At 37.3% G+C, this 16,996-nt stretch overlaps 1 protein-coding gene across 5 annotated transcripts in view; it reads right to left on the bottom strand.

Annotated features, from left to right (window-relative positions):
- Positions 1 to 11,560: 11,560 nt before the first annotated feature.
- Positions 11,561 to 16,996, bottom strand: part of LOC139040755 (olfactory receptor 5L1-like) — a 37,912-nt gene continuing 32,476 nt past the window's right edge. For 3 of the 5 annotated variants that reach the window (XM_070487730.1, XM_070487728.1, XM_070487729.1), the window contains one exon: positions 11,561 to 14,381. In XM_070487730.1, the coding sequence (XP_070343831.1) occupies positions 13,365 to 14,300 (936 nt within the window). In that variant the 5' untranslated portion in view covers positions 14,301 to 14,381 and the 3' untranslated portion in view covers positions 11,561 to 13,364. Of the gene's footprint in view, positions 14,382 to 15,536; positions 16,222 to 16,996 lie in introns of all 5 variants that reach the window. The other 2 variants (XM_070487727.1, XM_070487726.1) reach the window with 2 other exon arrangements.

Below are 16,996 nucleotides of genomic sequence, written 5' to 3'. Positions count from 1 at the left end.
GACACTCGAGGACTGTGTCAGGCTTCCCTGAGGAAAAGGATGGGTGATCACACCAGGGACCGAGTGCTCTCACTTTCCAAGGTGTTATCCCAGCCTCTCCTTGGAGACGCGACCTGTTCTGCCAAACTGGCCAGGTCGCACGCGCACGGAAAGTGGGACTGGCCCCTGGACAGGCAGGAGCAGGAGACACTGGAGCCCAGGCCCCCACGGAGGTACCCTGGGAGGGCAGTGTGGAAGGAGGGGCCGGTTCTCTGACTCCGCTGCCCACCTGTCTCTCCTCAGGGCCTTGGCCTTCATTCTCAGCATGTGGATGGAATCCTATCCCCAGTCCTTTTCCAGCCCCCAGACTTTCCGAGCTTGAGAAGGGTATTGGCCTTCCTTGCGTTCAGCATGCCAGGCTCGCAGGTGGAGCATCAAGCTTGCCTTCTGCTTTCACAGTTGCTGCACCCTGAGCCCAGCGAGGCAGAGAGTCAGGGTGAGCAGGACACGGGCTGTGTGACACGGGCGTGTGTGGAGACAATGTGGCCGGGCCGTTCAGCACAGAGCCTTCAGAGGCTGGGGTTAGGCTGGGAGCAATGAGCTGGCTCCCATCACAATTCCCACGGACTCCAGATACGGGAGACCTTCTGGAGGGTGGTTCGTGTACTGAGTCTCCCTGATTGGTGAGCCGTTTCCCTTCCGTGGGAGGAACATGGAAAGACAGTCACGTTTGGTTTCCCTGTGTGTGTTTGTCCGTGTGTGTGTGTGTCTGTGTCTGTGTGTGTATGTGTGTGTGTGGCATGGTTACTTTGGGGTATCTTTTTTTTTCACCATTCACCCATGTTAATTCTTGATTGCAGTGACAGTACTTTATAACCTTACATAAATATCAAGTGTACAGCCTTATATATTTCGATTTCTGCGTAGATTACAGCAGGTCCCCCACCCAAAGACTAATTACAATCCGTCACCACACACATGTGCCTTGTCACGTGGATGTGGTTTTCTCTTCTTGGATCTGCAGCACCAGCTCCTGAGAAAGACCCCAACCCAGATGAACATCGCCGCCCTTCTCCAACTCTAGTGCCCACCACACCTCAGAGCCACAGATTGATGTCCAGCGCCGCAGCCACCTCGAGTCTCAGCCTGGATTGCACTTCAAGCAATGGAAAGACCATTCACGTCCTCCCAGCAACGAGCCTCAGCCCCTGCACCGTGGTCCCACCACTGATTTCCGCCCCTTCCCCTTTACCACCAGTTCATTAAAGTTCTGTTTTGTCTTGCACATGCTTAATGCTTGCCTTTAATTTTTCTTGTGATGTTCACTTCAACAGGATGTCATTCCTGGATCCTTTCCAAATGTCCATTTCCCTGGCCAGGAGGATGCTCACAGTGTTGCCCGACCGTCATCCTGACCTCATTCAAGAACACTGTCGTGGAAGGGATGGCCTCTCCCTGTTCTTCTCTCAGTCCTCCTCCCTCCCACCCCGTCCCTGGGGCCCGCTGAGCTTTCTGATTCTATGGACTTACCTCTGCTGGGCTGTTCAGCTGAGCAGACACATACAAGATGTGGCCTTTTGTGTCCGGCTACGTAATATCAGAGGAGTATGATTAATCACTTTTTAAATTCAAGAAAACAGTTTTTATTAGGGAGAAAAATCCCTGCTCCATCAAAGCTTATGTATGAAAAATGAAGCCCCCATGTTGACTATTGTCTTTATCTGGGGATAGGCACCACATTTAAAGGGTGACACGAGAGCTGGAAACCAAGAGGGGAATGTGTGAGGCCGGGAGACACCTTTCGCATCGTTTCCCTTCCTGGATGGGCCACGGATCAGGTTATGCAATGAGCAAATTACAAAATATGATTATCGCATATTACACACTTAGATTGATTACAAATATCTTAAGGAATAACATACCTTATCTACGTTTTTCAGAATTTGGATTGACAATTGTTTTTCATTTACTAAAATAATGTTTTAATGTGAGTAAGGAAAGAGGGTCCACTCCTCCGACTGGGAAATAAGTGCCCACAACAAGTGCCATCCATCTTTTCACTCTTCGCTCTACAGGGCAATGATCTTTGAGGACCCATGTGCCTGCACGTATATAGGTGTGTGTGTTAAGCAGTGTGAGTGGGTTTGGTGGGCAGGAGCCCAGGGCTTTCCTATCCTTGGACCTGATGTCCCACAGAGGAACAGGGACACTCAGTCCTGTCCCCTTGTGCGTTCTCAGTGGCCACACATCACCTTCTACCAAGCAGCCCTGCCTTTGAAGGACTGCACCATCTCCAATTGTTCACTCCATAATTGTACTGGAATGTACATCTGTTTTTGTAGAACAGAGCCCTAGAAGCAGACGTTCTGCCAACAACTGATACACCCCTTTGGTGGGTTGGCTGCCATTTCCGATGTCTAGGCTTGCTTAACAAAATGAGAAACAAAAACCACATGATCATCTCAATAGATGCAGAGAAAGTATTCAACAAGATCCAACATCCATTTATGATAAAAACACTCAATAAAATAGATATAGAAGGAAAGTACCTCAACATAATAAAGGCCATATATGACAAACCAACAGCCAACATCATACTCAATGGACAAAAACTGAAACCCATCCCTCTCAGAACAGAAACAAGACAACGGTGCCCACTTTCACCACTCTTATTCAACATAGTAGTGGAGGTTTTGGCCAGAGCAATTCGGCAGGAAAAAGAAATAAAAGGAATCCAAATAGGCAACAAAAAAGTAAAACTCTCACTGTTTGCAGATGACCTGATCTTATATATAGAAAACCCCAAAGAATCCATAGAAAAACTATTAGAAACAATCAACAACTACAGCAAAGTTGCAGGGTATAAAATCAACATACATAAATCAGTATCATTTCTGTATGCTAACAATGAACTAACAGAAAAAGATCTCAAGAACTCAATCCCATTCATGATCGCAACAAACAGAATAAAATACCTTGGGAGAAATTTAACCAAAGAAGTGAAAGATCTATACAATGAAAACTACAAGACCTTCTTGAAAGAAATCGACGACAACATAAAGAGATAGAAAGACATTCCATGCACATGGATTGGAAGAATAAACATAGTTAAAATGTCCGTACTACCTAAAGCAATCTACAGATTCAACGCTATCCCAATCAGAATTCCAATGTCATTCTTTACAGAAATTGAACAAAGAATGCTAAAATTCATACGGGGCAACAAAAGACCCAGAATTGCTAAAGCAATCCTGAGAAAGAAGAACAAAGCGGAGGCATCACAATCCCTGACTTCAAAACATACTACAAAGCTACAGTAATCAAAACAGCATGGTACTGGTACAAAAACAGATGCACAGATCAATGGAACAGAATTGAAAACCAAGAGATAAAACCACACATCTATGGACAGCTAATCTTTGACAAAGGAGCTGAGGGCCTACAATGGAGGAAAGAAAGTCTCTTCAGCAAATGGTGCTGGGAAAACTGGACAGCCACATGTAAAAGAATGAAAATCAACCATTCTTTTTCACCATTTACTAAAATAAACTCAAAATGGAGCAAAGACCTAAAGATTAGGCCTGAAACAATAAGTCTTCTAGAAGAGAATATCGGCAGTACACTCTTTGACATCAGCTTCAAAAGAATCTTTTCGGACACCATAACTCCTCACATGAGGGAAACAATAGAAAGAATAAACAAATGGGACTTCATCAGGCTAAAGAGCTTCTTCAAGGCAAGGGAAAACAGGATTGAAACAAAAAAACAGCCCACTAATTGGGAAAAAATATTCACAAGTTATTTACCCGACAAAGGGTTAATCTCCATAATATACAAAGAACTCACACAACTCAATAATAAAAAATCTAACAACTCAATTACAAAATGGGCAGGGGGCATGGACAGATATTTCTCCAAAGAAGATATACGGATGGCCAATAGACACATGAAAAGATGCTCATCATCACTAATCATCAGGGAAATGCAAATCAAAACTCCACTAAGATATCACCTTACACCTGTTAGAATGGCAAAAATATCCAAAACCAAGAGTGACAAATGGTGGAGAGGCTGTGGAGAAAAGGGAACCCTCATACACTGTTCTTGGGAATGCCAACTGGTACAGCCACTATGGAAAACAGTATGGAGATTCCTCAAAAAGTTAAGAATAGAAATACCTTATGACCCAGCCATCCCACTACTGGGTATCTACCCTAAGAACCTGAAATCAGCAATTCCAAAAGTTCCATGCACCCCTATGTTCATCACAGCATTATTCACAATAGGCAAGTCATGGAACCATCCTAAGTGCCCAGCAACTGATGATTGGATAAAGAAGATGTGGAAGATATATACAATGGAATACTACTCAGCCAAAAAAAGGACAAAATCGTCCCATTCACAACAAAATGGATAGACCTTGAGGGTATTATGTTGAGTGAAAGAAGCCAGACAGAGAAAGATGAACTCTGTATGACTCCCCTCATAGGTGGTAGCTAACATATAGACAAAGAGAATTGATCGGTGGTTGCCAGGGGAAAGGGGGGTGGGGGGAGGGCAATAGGGGTGAAGTGGTGTACCTACAACATGACTAATAATGATGTACAACTGTAATTTCACAAGGATGTTAACTTTCATAACCTTAATGAAAAAAAAAAACAAAAAATGTGGCAACAATGAACAGAAACAACTGATTGAGCTAACAATCAGAGATAGAGAGGGAAATCAGGGAGGACAGCTCACAGAAGAAGTGATTGATTATATTGAAACCCTGAAAAGAAAGTTTAATAGCAGAACATGTGAGTAGCAAAGAACGTGCTGCTCCCCATGCACATGCTACAACTAGTAGCATGGCACAGAGTTCCTGTGACACAGCAACTGTGTAGAGCAGAGGGTTGCAATGGGCCACAAAGCGGTCATTGGGCATCACAGCAAATAGAATTGATTTAGTCACTACAAATGTGCAAAAGAAAAAGGATTGCACCATACATCTTGAAAATGGAATACTTTTGTCTTCTGCAAGTAGCTTCAGAGCATTGTGGGAACAATGATAGAAGAATAGTAGAAATCCACATAGAGGTGGCTGAGAAAAAAGTACACGGGGGTGTGTAGTTAGTGTTAATTTTGATGATCACAATCATTCCAAGATTCCCTATCACACTGAAGCTGTAAATGGCCAGAAATACCAAGAAGAGGAGAATTTGCAGTGCCGGGTAGTCTGAGAAGCCAAAGAGAGTAAGTATGACCCCATCAGTTATATTTATCTCTGCCAGAAACATGTTTCCTGATGGTAAGATCTGAAAGTCAGTCTTGGAAATAATACATTATGGAAAGCAATTGACACATGAAGCATACTTCACTCTCCCCTGTGTATAGCATAAGGTGAAACAAAATAGATCTGTGTTATAATCCTGTTAGGTGTTATGTATCCAAGATAGGAATATCTAATGTTTCAGAAAAGAATTACTAGTTAATTTTACTTCCTCAAAACTTATAAAACTTAATTCTGTTCATGTTCTGAAATATGACTTTAAAGACTTACAAATGGAATAATATGAACTCAGGAAAATTAGGTGGTAACATGTAATCAAATCCTCATGTAAGACATTCTTATCTCACTGATTTTGTGCATTGCACAAAGAAAGGCCTAGAAAAGTGAAAAGAAAATGTTTTTTATGTCCTACAATTACTAATGACAGGCAAAGCATCTAAAATAACTTCTATAGTTGGAATGAATTTTTATAAAAAGATGTGCATATATTGTGATATAAAGAAAGAATTGTCTGTATACTTAATCATATCCATATTTTAAATATCAGTTTAGCACTTTAATGGCCATTCCTATTTTGACTACATAAGTCAAATATCAAAGTAAATAATTACTTATGTTTTTCAACGAAGAATTTCTATTGAACTGCCTTTTTCTACAGGTAAGCACACAGAAGCCTGAATAAGTCATGACTTCTTCAGTGACAGATAGATATCAGATGATCAACCTACAGGTAGAACTCAGATTCTTAAATTCACAGCCATGTACCCATCACTCTATTCCAGGCTCTGACGTACATGATAAATTGAGATATTCACATTTTTATTTTGTAAAGACCACATTTTCACAATTTTTTGCTAATTCTTTTGACCATTTTAAAGACAATCTTCATACTATAAAACTGTGAAAACCAGTCCAATGAATGTGTTGAGGGCCACAGAGCTGTTCTGAAGATCAACGTGAAGATGAAATGTAGAGAATGGGAGTTAGAGAAACATCCTTGTTCAGGAATAAGTATGATAAGTACCCTTAAACATTGAGAAAGACTCTTCCCTTTTCCAGACCCTTCTTTCCTCTCTCTGTAAGATTCTAAGAATACTCGTTCTGTCTCCCATTACCTGCCAAGAATGTAGATGAGTGTTAAGATATCTCCACACTCTAAAGACATTTATGATAAAGGAATTCTTAAGACAGAGAGAATGGTGGGGTTTATCAAATTGGTTACGAGGTAAAACCGCCAGTTAAATTTTAATCTCATATAGATAACGAATTTTTGCTATAAGTATGGACAGACTCATACTAAAAATTCATTCATTGTTTATCTGAAGTTCAAGCTAAATTTAGCATTCTGTATGTTTGTTTGCTAGATCTGGCAATCCTATATCCAGAACAACTCAGAATGTTATGGTCAGGAACACATCCCAGTTCTTCTGGAACTTTCCTCTTTTTGATACTGTAAATCAAGCATGCAAGGAATCCCTTCAACTATAATTCTTTATAATGAAGATTTTTCTCAGACTATCATTTCTGGTAAGGTCATCTCTGTTTCTGCAACTCTAGAACCAGACGGTTCCAGATATTCCATCACTAAAGGTGAGAGGCCCCAGATAACACAGAATTCTCAATGGCCCTGTTTGTTCAGATATCCAAGGATTTAAAAATCAATCAGAAGGCAACGTTTTCATGTCAATGATCAATATTATAAAATTATTTCTTAATTCCCTTTTTCAAGGTTTCTCAGCTAAGCACTATTGGCATTTTTCCCTGGACTATTTTTTTGTGATGGGGAGCTACCCTCTGCATTGCACCATGTATAGCAGCATTTCTGGCTTCTATCCACTAGATGACAGTATCACCCTAATCCCCAGTCCCTCCGTTGTGACAATCCAAAATGTTTCCAGACATTCTCAAATGTCCCCTCGGGAACCGAGGAGGATACATAATTGCCTGTAGTTGAGAACTACTGCTTTATTTTCTTGACTCTGGTAAATTTTCACATTTCTTCTGTTTGAATTCAACTTAAAACTAATATGCAAATTAAATATCATGGTTCCTTATCGGCCAAATGATGTTATTTTATGGATTAAACAATTTGCTTTATTTTTGAATCTGTGAAGTGTGGTATTTAAAACCTTCTTCCTTATCCTTTCTTCCCTTTTTTTCTCTTTTTTCCCTTGTGAGCCAGTATTCTTTTTTCACCGTCTACAATCTTATTTAGAGTAAGTCCTGTTTATTATAGTTCTCCAGAAGGTTCATTTTATTTCTTTCAATTCTATTTTATTTAAATACCTCTTATTCTCCCATGCACAGCATTTCCAAAAAAATCACAAAAGCTCATGGACATATAACTGAAAACCTTCAGGGCCCTTCTATTCCCCCACTTTCAGGAAACAGTTATTCCAGACACTGCTATGGAGGAGCTCAGCTAAGCCAGGTTCTCCAGACAAAGCTCTGTAAACAGAGGTACTTCCTGTTCCAGATACTTAATGTTTACAGTTGGCTGAAAAGTTTCTCCAAATGATTTTTCCTATGAGGAACTGACTGAATCTAAGGCATCTTCTACATATCTCACATGAAAAAAGAATGTCCGTATTTTCTCTGAGCTACAAACCACCTGCTGGTGGAAAAGGCAGGCCCTCTTCTGCCTCTGGAGAGCTAGTCTATGGGAGTTGCCGACTCTTGTATCTCCTTCCACTCCCTGTCCCACCAGGACTGTAGAGAAAATTACTTGCCTTATTCTCCAGAGGACTTAAGCAATTAAAATTAACGATTATTTTCTGATGTATTTCTGGTTTCCTGGAAAACCTGAAGAAAAACAACTTAAGCTTAAGAATCATTTTATATAAAAGTTCATTGAAAGTTTAAATGTCTTCTCTTCCTGTTGCATGATAATTCGCATAGTCTCCCCAAATTTTTGTATAACAAATCATAGTAGAAGTTATCTTTTTTATTTACTTGACAAATATTTTTCTCTTTTTTAGTACATTGTTTATTTTCTTCAATTTTTCTAGCTTTTTGAGGTATAATTGACAAATAAAAATTATATGTATTTAAGGAGTACAACCTGATGTTCTGATATACATATACATTGTGAAATAATCACCACAATCAAGCTAATTAACATATCCTTTACTTCAAATTACTATTTTCTTCCTTTTTTGGTGAGAATACCTGGATTCTATCCTCTTAGCAAGTTTCAAGTATACAGTAAAATATTGTTAACTTTAATCACCGTGCTATCCATTAGATCTTCAGAATTTTTTCAGCTTGCATAACTGAAACTTTGTACCCCTTGACCAATATGTCTCCATTTCTCCCTCCTTAGTTGCTGACAACCACCATTCTACTTTCTGCTTCTACAAGTTTGTTTTAGATTGCACATACAAGTGAGATCTTGCAGTATTTGTCTTTCGAGAAATATTTCTTAAGTATCTACCGTGTCCCTGGTCTATGTAAGGCTTAACTGCTCCCAGTTACACTAAGTACACTGAAGGAGTGGGACCTGCTCAGGTCCCTCAATTATAATAAGAATAATTGTTATGATCCTGCTAATGGTATTAGGAGCAGAGGATCACCTCATATATATTGCTGATAGGACTAGAAATGGAAATTTGGTTTCTCACTGTCCCAAGACGTAGCTACATCTGGCTAGAACCAGCAGATTAGGGTTTCTAAAGTTATTGCAAACATCCTGGATACTGGATAAACAAATGTATTGTGTACTGTTCACAGTATGATAACATCTTTTCTTCTAATTTGTCATAAAGCTTTTATCCAGAAATCTGCAGTCCTTTAAAATACCACATTGCTGCAAAATTCTTTATCTGCCTTCTCTATCATTGGCATTTCTCTAGATCCTAGTTTTATCATTTCACACTTGTACTGTTCAATAGTCTCCAAGTTGGTCTTTAAGCCTATAGATTCACTCTCTTATATCTGTCTGCCACACTGCCACTAAAACAACTTTTTTCAAAGGAAGTCAACTTACATTTAGATATTTGTTTGAATATGCATAAAATATCTGTGGAGTATGTATTAGGCATTTTTCACATGGTAGAGAGAAAAGAAGTGGACCATGGAAATATATCACTTATTCTAAAAATAGATACATTAAATAAGCGTAAACGAAATTAAAATAAGTAACTGAAAGTTATAATGGCAAATCGTTCCCTGGATTGTAAATTTGAGTGACTCCTAGTCACTTATAGGTGCATATCCAAGTTCCTAAAATTTCTTCCCAGATTTTCTCTACTAGACTTATCCTTGTCCACTTTCTGTACAAATTTGTCTGCATATGTAATTATATCTATCTACCTCTATCTTTGTCTATCATCTATCTATCTATCTGTATACTGTTTTACATATCTGCACATTTGTACAATGTCTCATTCATCTAGATATCCTTAACTTACCACTTATCTCATTCATCAACAAAACACTGCTGAGTCATAAAACTTTCCAAAAACTGTTTCTAATTTCTCTAGACAAAAGTCATTATTCTTTGAAAGTCATAATTTCTGTGAATAATCCTTTAATTATTCGTTGTACTACCAATTGGATGTAGTTATGGGTTTATATATTTACACGGGTTTCTCTCCAGCTACAGTGTGGGTTCCTGGATGTCATGAACAATCTCTCTTTCATTTGTGTATCCTCCTCACATATTTCTATGTCTACTCATGAATAAAGGCATACATATATAAGTATTATTGAAGCAGATCACTTAGCTTTGTTTTCTTTACCTGAAATATTTGGATTAACTCTGATGCTCTTCACATCAGGAGTAAGAATGTGCTCACTGTTCAAGTCTATGTATTAATTGCTGCAGCCAAACCTAGATCTCAATTTTATCTTCTAGTCTTCCGATCCTTCTTCTATACCACACTGACCTTTGGCCTTGTAGTGTAAGGATCAAATGGTCATGCACGGGAAAGCCTTGCTTTAGTTATGAAAATTAAATTTAAAATGTGTGATGCCATATGTACTCAATTGTTCATTTTGTTTTGTTTTCCCTGACAGAATTCTAGAGAAGAGCTCTAGCATTTGAATCCCTACTACATTTCATCTGCTTCTTAAGACATATTTTCACCCACTATAACATCTCTGAGTTTGGATGTATCTTACAATTAATGGTAAGAAATCATTGTCTCATAGTTGAACAAGTAAAGATTATTTCCTGGGTGTACATTTAGTGATGGTGAATCTTATAATACTTGAACTATGAAATGGTAATGGACATAGAGATGAAGAGTGCGTGGTGAGAAACATTTCACAGGTAGCATTTCTGAGAAACTTGGGAACAGTGTCCTCATCTATCCACTTGGGATAATCCTGCCAAATTTGAAAACAAAATGAGACTTATTCCTGTCGAAGTCTTATCTTTCAAAATAAAGTCTGGGGATGAGACTGAGGAGACAGAGTCTAGTGGATTTGCCTAAAATGACAGATAGTGACATAAGTAAAACCAGCAGTAGAATAACTTGTAGTGTTTTTGTTGTTATTTGTCTGTTTGCTTATTTGTTTTGCATATGCCTCAGCTAAATCTCATCCCTTGGTGACCTAAGAAAATCAAAACAAACAGACAAATAAATCCTGACATAGACGTTATTAGCTTTAAATGTGTAAAGCATGTTCTGCTGTAGAGCAACAATATCCTGAACAGGCTCTAATTCCTCTATTTTCAAAAATGGTTCTGCTTAGAATCCATATACTAGCAAAGAATTAAACAAGTTGGTAGAGGAGAATTAAATTTCAAAATATGGTTCATTTTAGCCTTTAAATTATTTTCTCAGATCTTAAAATGGTTATTTGTTGAAATGTTAAATTCAATTTTTTAAAATTTCTGAACAATACATTTTTCTGTTTATTGAGTATTCTTTTCAAAAGCCATTTTTCATCTGGTATGAGTAAATAGTCATATAATTGAGTTAATTTACTTCTTGGAGTGTGACTACTAAATAAATCAACTGTTACAGCAAAACATTTGCAAGGAACTCTGTATCTTGTTCCCATTAAATGTGATGTTTAATTTTTGTTGCTTTTTATGGACATCCTCCCATCACCAAGGATTCTTGTATACAGCTAAGGGCACAACGTTGTTCTGTCAATGTATTAATATGGCAGTGGCTAATTGATAAGAGATAGTATATTTTAGTCTTGCATAATACCAGCAGTCTCATAGACAAATTTTGTATTTTGAATGTTAAAAAGCATTATAAAATAATGTATCCTTATTCTTTACTAAAGAAGATGGAGTAAGGACTGTAGGATATTTTCCAGGGTCTGGTAGAAGTATCAATGCTAAGAACACAATTTATTAAAATATTTAATTTTTAATATTTAATAGACATATTACATTCATTACAAATTAGATATATTACATACAAGAGAGAAGAAAAGGATACTCAATAAATGGTGCTGTGACATTACTATATAGTTTGGGAAAGGGAGTTGGACAATTCCTTTGTAAGCTTTCATTCATTCAGCAAACATATGCAAAATAAATAAAAATCAATAAATTTAGTACTTATTAAAATTTAAGATAAAAATCATACAACGATGAGATAAAATATAGAATGGAGCAGGATTCATTTTCACTACATTCTTTTTTAATTTGCTAATAATTGAGTATAACTACATAAAAAATGTAAGCTAAATATCAAAAAGAATGCCAAATACATAAAATTAAAAGACATTAACAAATTGTGCAGATATTATCCTCTGAGGTTAATGTTTTTAAATGTAAAATGTCTTGTAAATTATTATGAAGAATATTAACACCCAATGGGAGTAGGAGCAAAGTGAACAGAAACCTCACGGAGAAGAGTTTAAAAATCATTGAACATTAAATACATCTATTTTTCGAATTCTTCTTTTTTTCTAGTCTGTCCCTAAATTTTAGTTTGACACAGAAATAAATTATCCTTTGAATAAATCATCATTATAATGTTTCCTGTCTAATATAAACATATTATTATAGAGAAGATGTTTCTTTTTACACTTTTTCTTGCTGTTTTATGTGCTTTGACTAAATCATTTTATTTGACCCAAGAAAAAACATAGAAGTAAAGTTTAATGCTGGATCTACATTTCTATGATTCAGTAATTCATATAATGGACTTCAGTTATTTACGACCATTCCTCACCCCCTTCACAAATACTGAAGAGTGTGTGTGAATAAGGATTGAAAGAAGAAATGTGGTTTAGACACATAGAGAAAAGGAGAAAAAGATCATTTCATCAACAGTAAAGACACAACCAAAAACATAAACAGGGGTTAGAAGTGCACTTATCTGTCACAGTAGTCATTTGATCCACAATATTGTAAAATAAGCATGAAGATAAAAATTGAAAGATAAAGTGAAACAATAGGCTGAAGTCAGAAATGTTGCCAGTCATAACAATGGTTATTAAATGATTGCAAGTATATATAAATATACTACATATAGTAAAACATATGAGAGAGACAGAGTGATGCAGAGAGAGACAGAGAGACAGAGACAGAGAGCTAGTTATATGCCAGGAATTACTCTAAGCTCATTGCACATGACAAGTAATATAATTTTTCTAAGATTTCTGTGAAATAATTATTACTAATGTCATCATTTTTCATCATAGTCTCTGAAATTCCAAAAACACTGGACATTGCAATGACAACAACAAAAAATAATAAAGAAAGCAAGAAATAGCAAACAGGATATGTACACATTCTGTGCATAATCTGACAAGGGTGTGTTCTTCATTGTAAAATAATAGGAATTCAACTTGGAATTGAATCATATTTTCCTTAATGAATACTGAAATAAAATGTGACTCTTGTGATTTCTTCATTAAGCTTATGAAGCTTTTACAGCAAATGATATGTGTATCTTGAGTCCATTAACCATACTCAATTAATTCATTTTGAATAAATAACAGCAAAGAAGTAATCTGTAAATTCCAAGATATGCCTTGTACATGGAAGAGGCACACAGATAAGTGAATCAAAAAGACTCACTCATAACTACCTGCTGCTTGACTGTTACCTCCACTTCAACACTTCAACACTGAAGTCCATCGCTGTACCCTTTCACCAGTCTCCACTTTGGGACACTGAGTCCTGTTAATAAAATATTCTCTAGGAAAATATTTTGGAGCCCACCACTTTTCTGAGAGCTTCTTGCACATCCTTGTTTCTCAAGCTATAGATCAGAGGATTCAGCATAGGGATCACTACAGTGTAGAACACCGTGGCTACTTTGTCAGTATCCATACTGTTGCCAGAACTGGGTCGGCAATAAATGAAAAGGATTGTTCCATGGAAGAGAAGGATGGCTGTGAGGTGGGAGGCACAGGTGGAAAAGGCTTTGCATCTTCCCTCTGCAGAGCGCATCCTCAGGATTGTGATAAGAATAAAGAAATAAGAGGTGAGAATGATCATGATGGTGATGATTTCATTGAAATTGGCCACAATGTATAGCAACAGTTCACTCATAGTGACATCAGAACAAGCAAGAAATAAGAGAGGGGGCAGATCGCAAAAGAAGTGGTTAATCACATTTGACCTATAGGATGGGATCTCAAGAGCTAAACACAAGTGAATCAGTGAACACACAGTCCCCCAGAGGTAGCAGCAGGACACCAGCTCCACACAAAGATTGTTGGACATGGTGACGATGTACAGCAGTGGGTTACAGATGGCCACAAAACGGTCATAGGCCATCACAGACAGCAGGATGACCTCAGTTACCACACATGTGCAAAACAAGTAGAATTGCACAGCACACGCCAGGAAGGAAATGGCTTTGTCTTCATTTAAGATATTAGCTAGCATCTTTGGCAGAATGATTGTGGAGTAACAGAAATCCACAAAGGACAAGTGACTGAGGAAAAAGTACATGGGGGTGTGAAGTCGAGAGCTGACCTGAATCAGTGCAATCATGCCCAAGTTGCCCAAAACTGTGACTCCATAGATGAGAAGAAACAGCAGGAAGAAGAAGACTCTCAATTCAGGGACCTCTGCTAATCCAAGGAGAATGAACTCTGCCACAGGGGTGCAGTTCTCCTTGGCCATGTCCCCACTTTATTGAGATGGGAGAACAATATTAGTAGTTATTCTCCATTGTATGATCCCAAATTCCATTTTGACTGTCTCCTAAAAAAGACATTAGAATAAGTAGGATAGTTAATTTTTTCAGCAAAGAAATAGTAAGTTGCTTTTGTGAAGTTTAGGAAAAGTTCAGGCATTGTAGCATACAAATGCATAGAGCTCACAGTTAAAATCACAGATCACACAAAAGCATTCACATCCATAAAAGCCTATACAATTCCTTAAACTAGTCCTATACAATTAAGAGCTTGAAACTGAGTCATTAATTATCTAATTAGCCATATTATTTTTTGAAACTAAAATCTCTATTTCCCTTTAATCAGTACTGGAAATAATGGGATCCCAGGAAAGAATTTTTGTAATACATAGTACCCTTCTCTTTTTTCCACTGAAATGATGATGCTTATTAAGATATGCTTATTTAAGTGTTAAGCCACCAGTGCTGATTATTTTTTCAATATGTTTTAGATGAAAACAGCAGCTTTTATACTCTATATTAGCATTTTTTCTATAAAATTAGCATAGTGATTTTGTTAATTATACAAGTCAATGTCAACCATTGTTCCTGGAATTGGTACCCTGGTTCAAACCTCCAGTAACTATGACTCCGAAGCCTTACAAAGACCTACTTGACAAATGAATCCCCTGCTTTAAATCTATTTGTAGAACTACTCGAAGATGTGAATATAAAATTATTAACACAAATGCTTGCTGCTGCATTGCAGCATTGTTTATGAAAATAAAACTTAGAAATAAAGTGTCAAACAAGAGGAAAATAACTCACGTTATGGTACTTATACATTATGGAAAAGTATGCAACTATTAAAATGATATTTTGAGGAACTTTTAATGAGCTGAAAAATGGCTATGATAAAATGGCAAGTTAAAAAACAGTAAGCCAGATTGTACAGGCAGAATATTGTATCTGTTTATATAAATTGTGTTGTTTACTTAATCCTCACAACATCCATGACACAGAAGTATTTTGTTCCAATCAATTTTTTTTAAAAAAGCAATGTAGAAACTTGCCCGAGTTCTCACAAAATTTAAGATTTATGGAGTAGAATGGGGAAGGAGGGTGTGATTGTTTTTTTAATAAAGGAAGGATACATTCAAGGCCTTTGACAAACAGAAAATGACAATAGATGATGAGAACACTCTCATTTGTTCTCTCCTTCCTGACCGTTGGTAGACACGTACCTGACTGTGAGGCACTAGTTGGTAATCCCCGGAGGAAAGAGAATCTGTATGAAAACTCACTCCAGCCAAGTATTTTCCTGATTCTTCAAATGATTTCAAAGAGTTGAAGGATGTATATATTAAGAAATCCCATTTTGAAAACAAATAATTATTCTGATGATATGGTTTCTCTCTTCAACAGTCAATAAAAGTAAGTTATTTATCTTTTTCTGAGTATAAACTTCTTCCTTTTTTCAAGCCTAAAGATGAAAACTCAGGTTGTTGATTACTTATGAAGCAGTGGTTCTTAACCAGGAGTTGTTTTGATTCCCGTGGGAAATTTGTCATTGCCTAGACACATTTTTGCTTGTCAAGATAAGGAGGGGCCCTGCTGACATCTAGTGGGTAGAGACTAAGGAGGCTGCTAAACACTATGATGTATGTGACAGTCCTTGCCCCAGCCCCCACACACACCAATAGCACATGCAAACACCAAAATATTATCTGGCCCACACATCAATAGGACCAAGGTTGAGAAACCTACTATGAAGAGACATTTCAAAGTGCTTTGCACAAGGCCAAAATAGTTCCTCTCTTTTCTGCTTCCGAGGTGGTTCCATGTCTGTGTTCCCACACGAGCAGTCCTGAGGACAACTTACTACCACTCTCAGCATCAGAGTGACTATCAGGAAAATCTCCATGCTCTCTTTACCACATTCCATAGAAGGAGTTAATGTGAGAAAGGAAAAAGAGGGAAGGAGAGAGAAATCAAGCATTCTTTCCAATTTCTTGACATTCTTTTCCCTCTTACACTAATACTATTACAAGATACTTGATTCTGCAGATTAAACTGTTCTCATTTTCCATTAAGCTTATTTTTCAATATAGAAATGGAAAATATTTTCATAAATGAGTGCTCAAAACATGGCACTTCTTAAAACACTCTCTACTTAAGAGAAAGCTAAATACAGATTTTTAAAAATGTGTCTAATACCACTGCCTTCACTTACAATTTCTCCTTCTCTTACACAAGGCTATAACAAATTATCCCATAAGAAAAAAATAGCAAGCATCCAGATCCCAGAAAATGTCATTCATGTCCATTCCCAAAAACCAGAGTGTAGTCCAACTAACCAAACTGTGGGATAGATATTGCTTCCCCTATTTCTGAAGATGCTATGATGGAAAATGTTTTAGGCTTTATGTTTTTGTGTGGGTATCTCTGGGGCCCATATTTCTTAAGCTTCTCCAAATCATCATTGATCTCTGTGGGACATCAACATGATATCGAGAAAACTACAACTTGAGACTCAAACAATTAATAACTCCTAGGAGAGATAAACAGGGGAAAATACTATCACAACTTGGTACATATTATTATAATTTAACGTGATTACTTCCAGAGTTCATGATGAATTTCAGAGCCTTATATGATACATCCAAGCATTGCTCTGTGAGCCAGGGATCGCATTGCCTTAGTG

This window comes from Equus asinus, chromosome 17, assembly GCF_041296235.1.
Source record: "Equus asinus isolate D_3611 breed Donkey chromosome 17, EquAss-T2T_v2, whole genome shotgun sequence".
Lineage (NCBI taxonomy): Eukaryota > Metazoa > Chordata > Mammalia > Perissodactyla > Equidae > Equus > Equus asinus.
This window is presented reverse-complemented; position numbering and strand designations above follow the sequence as displayed.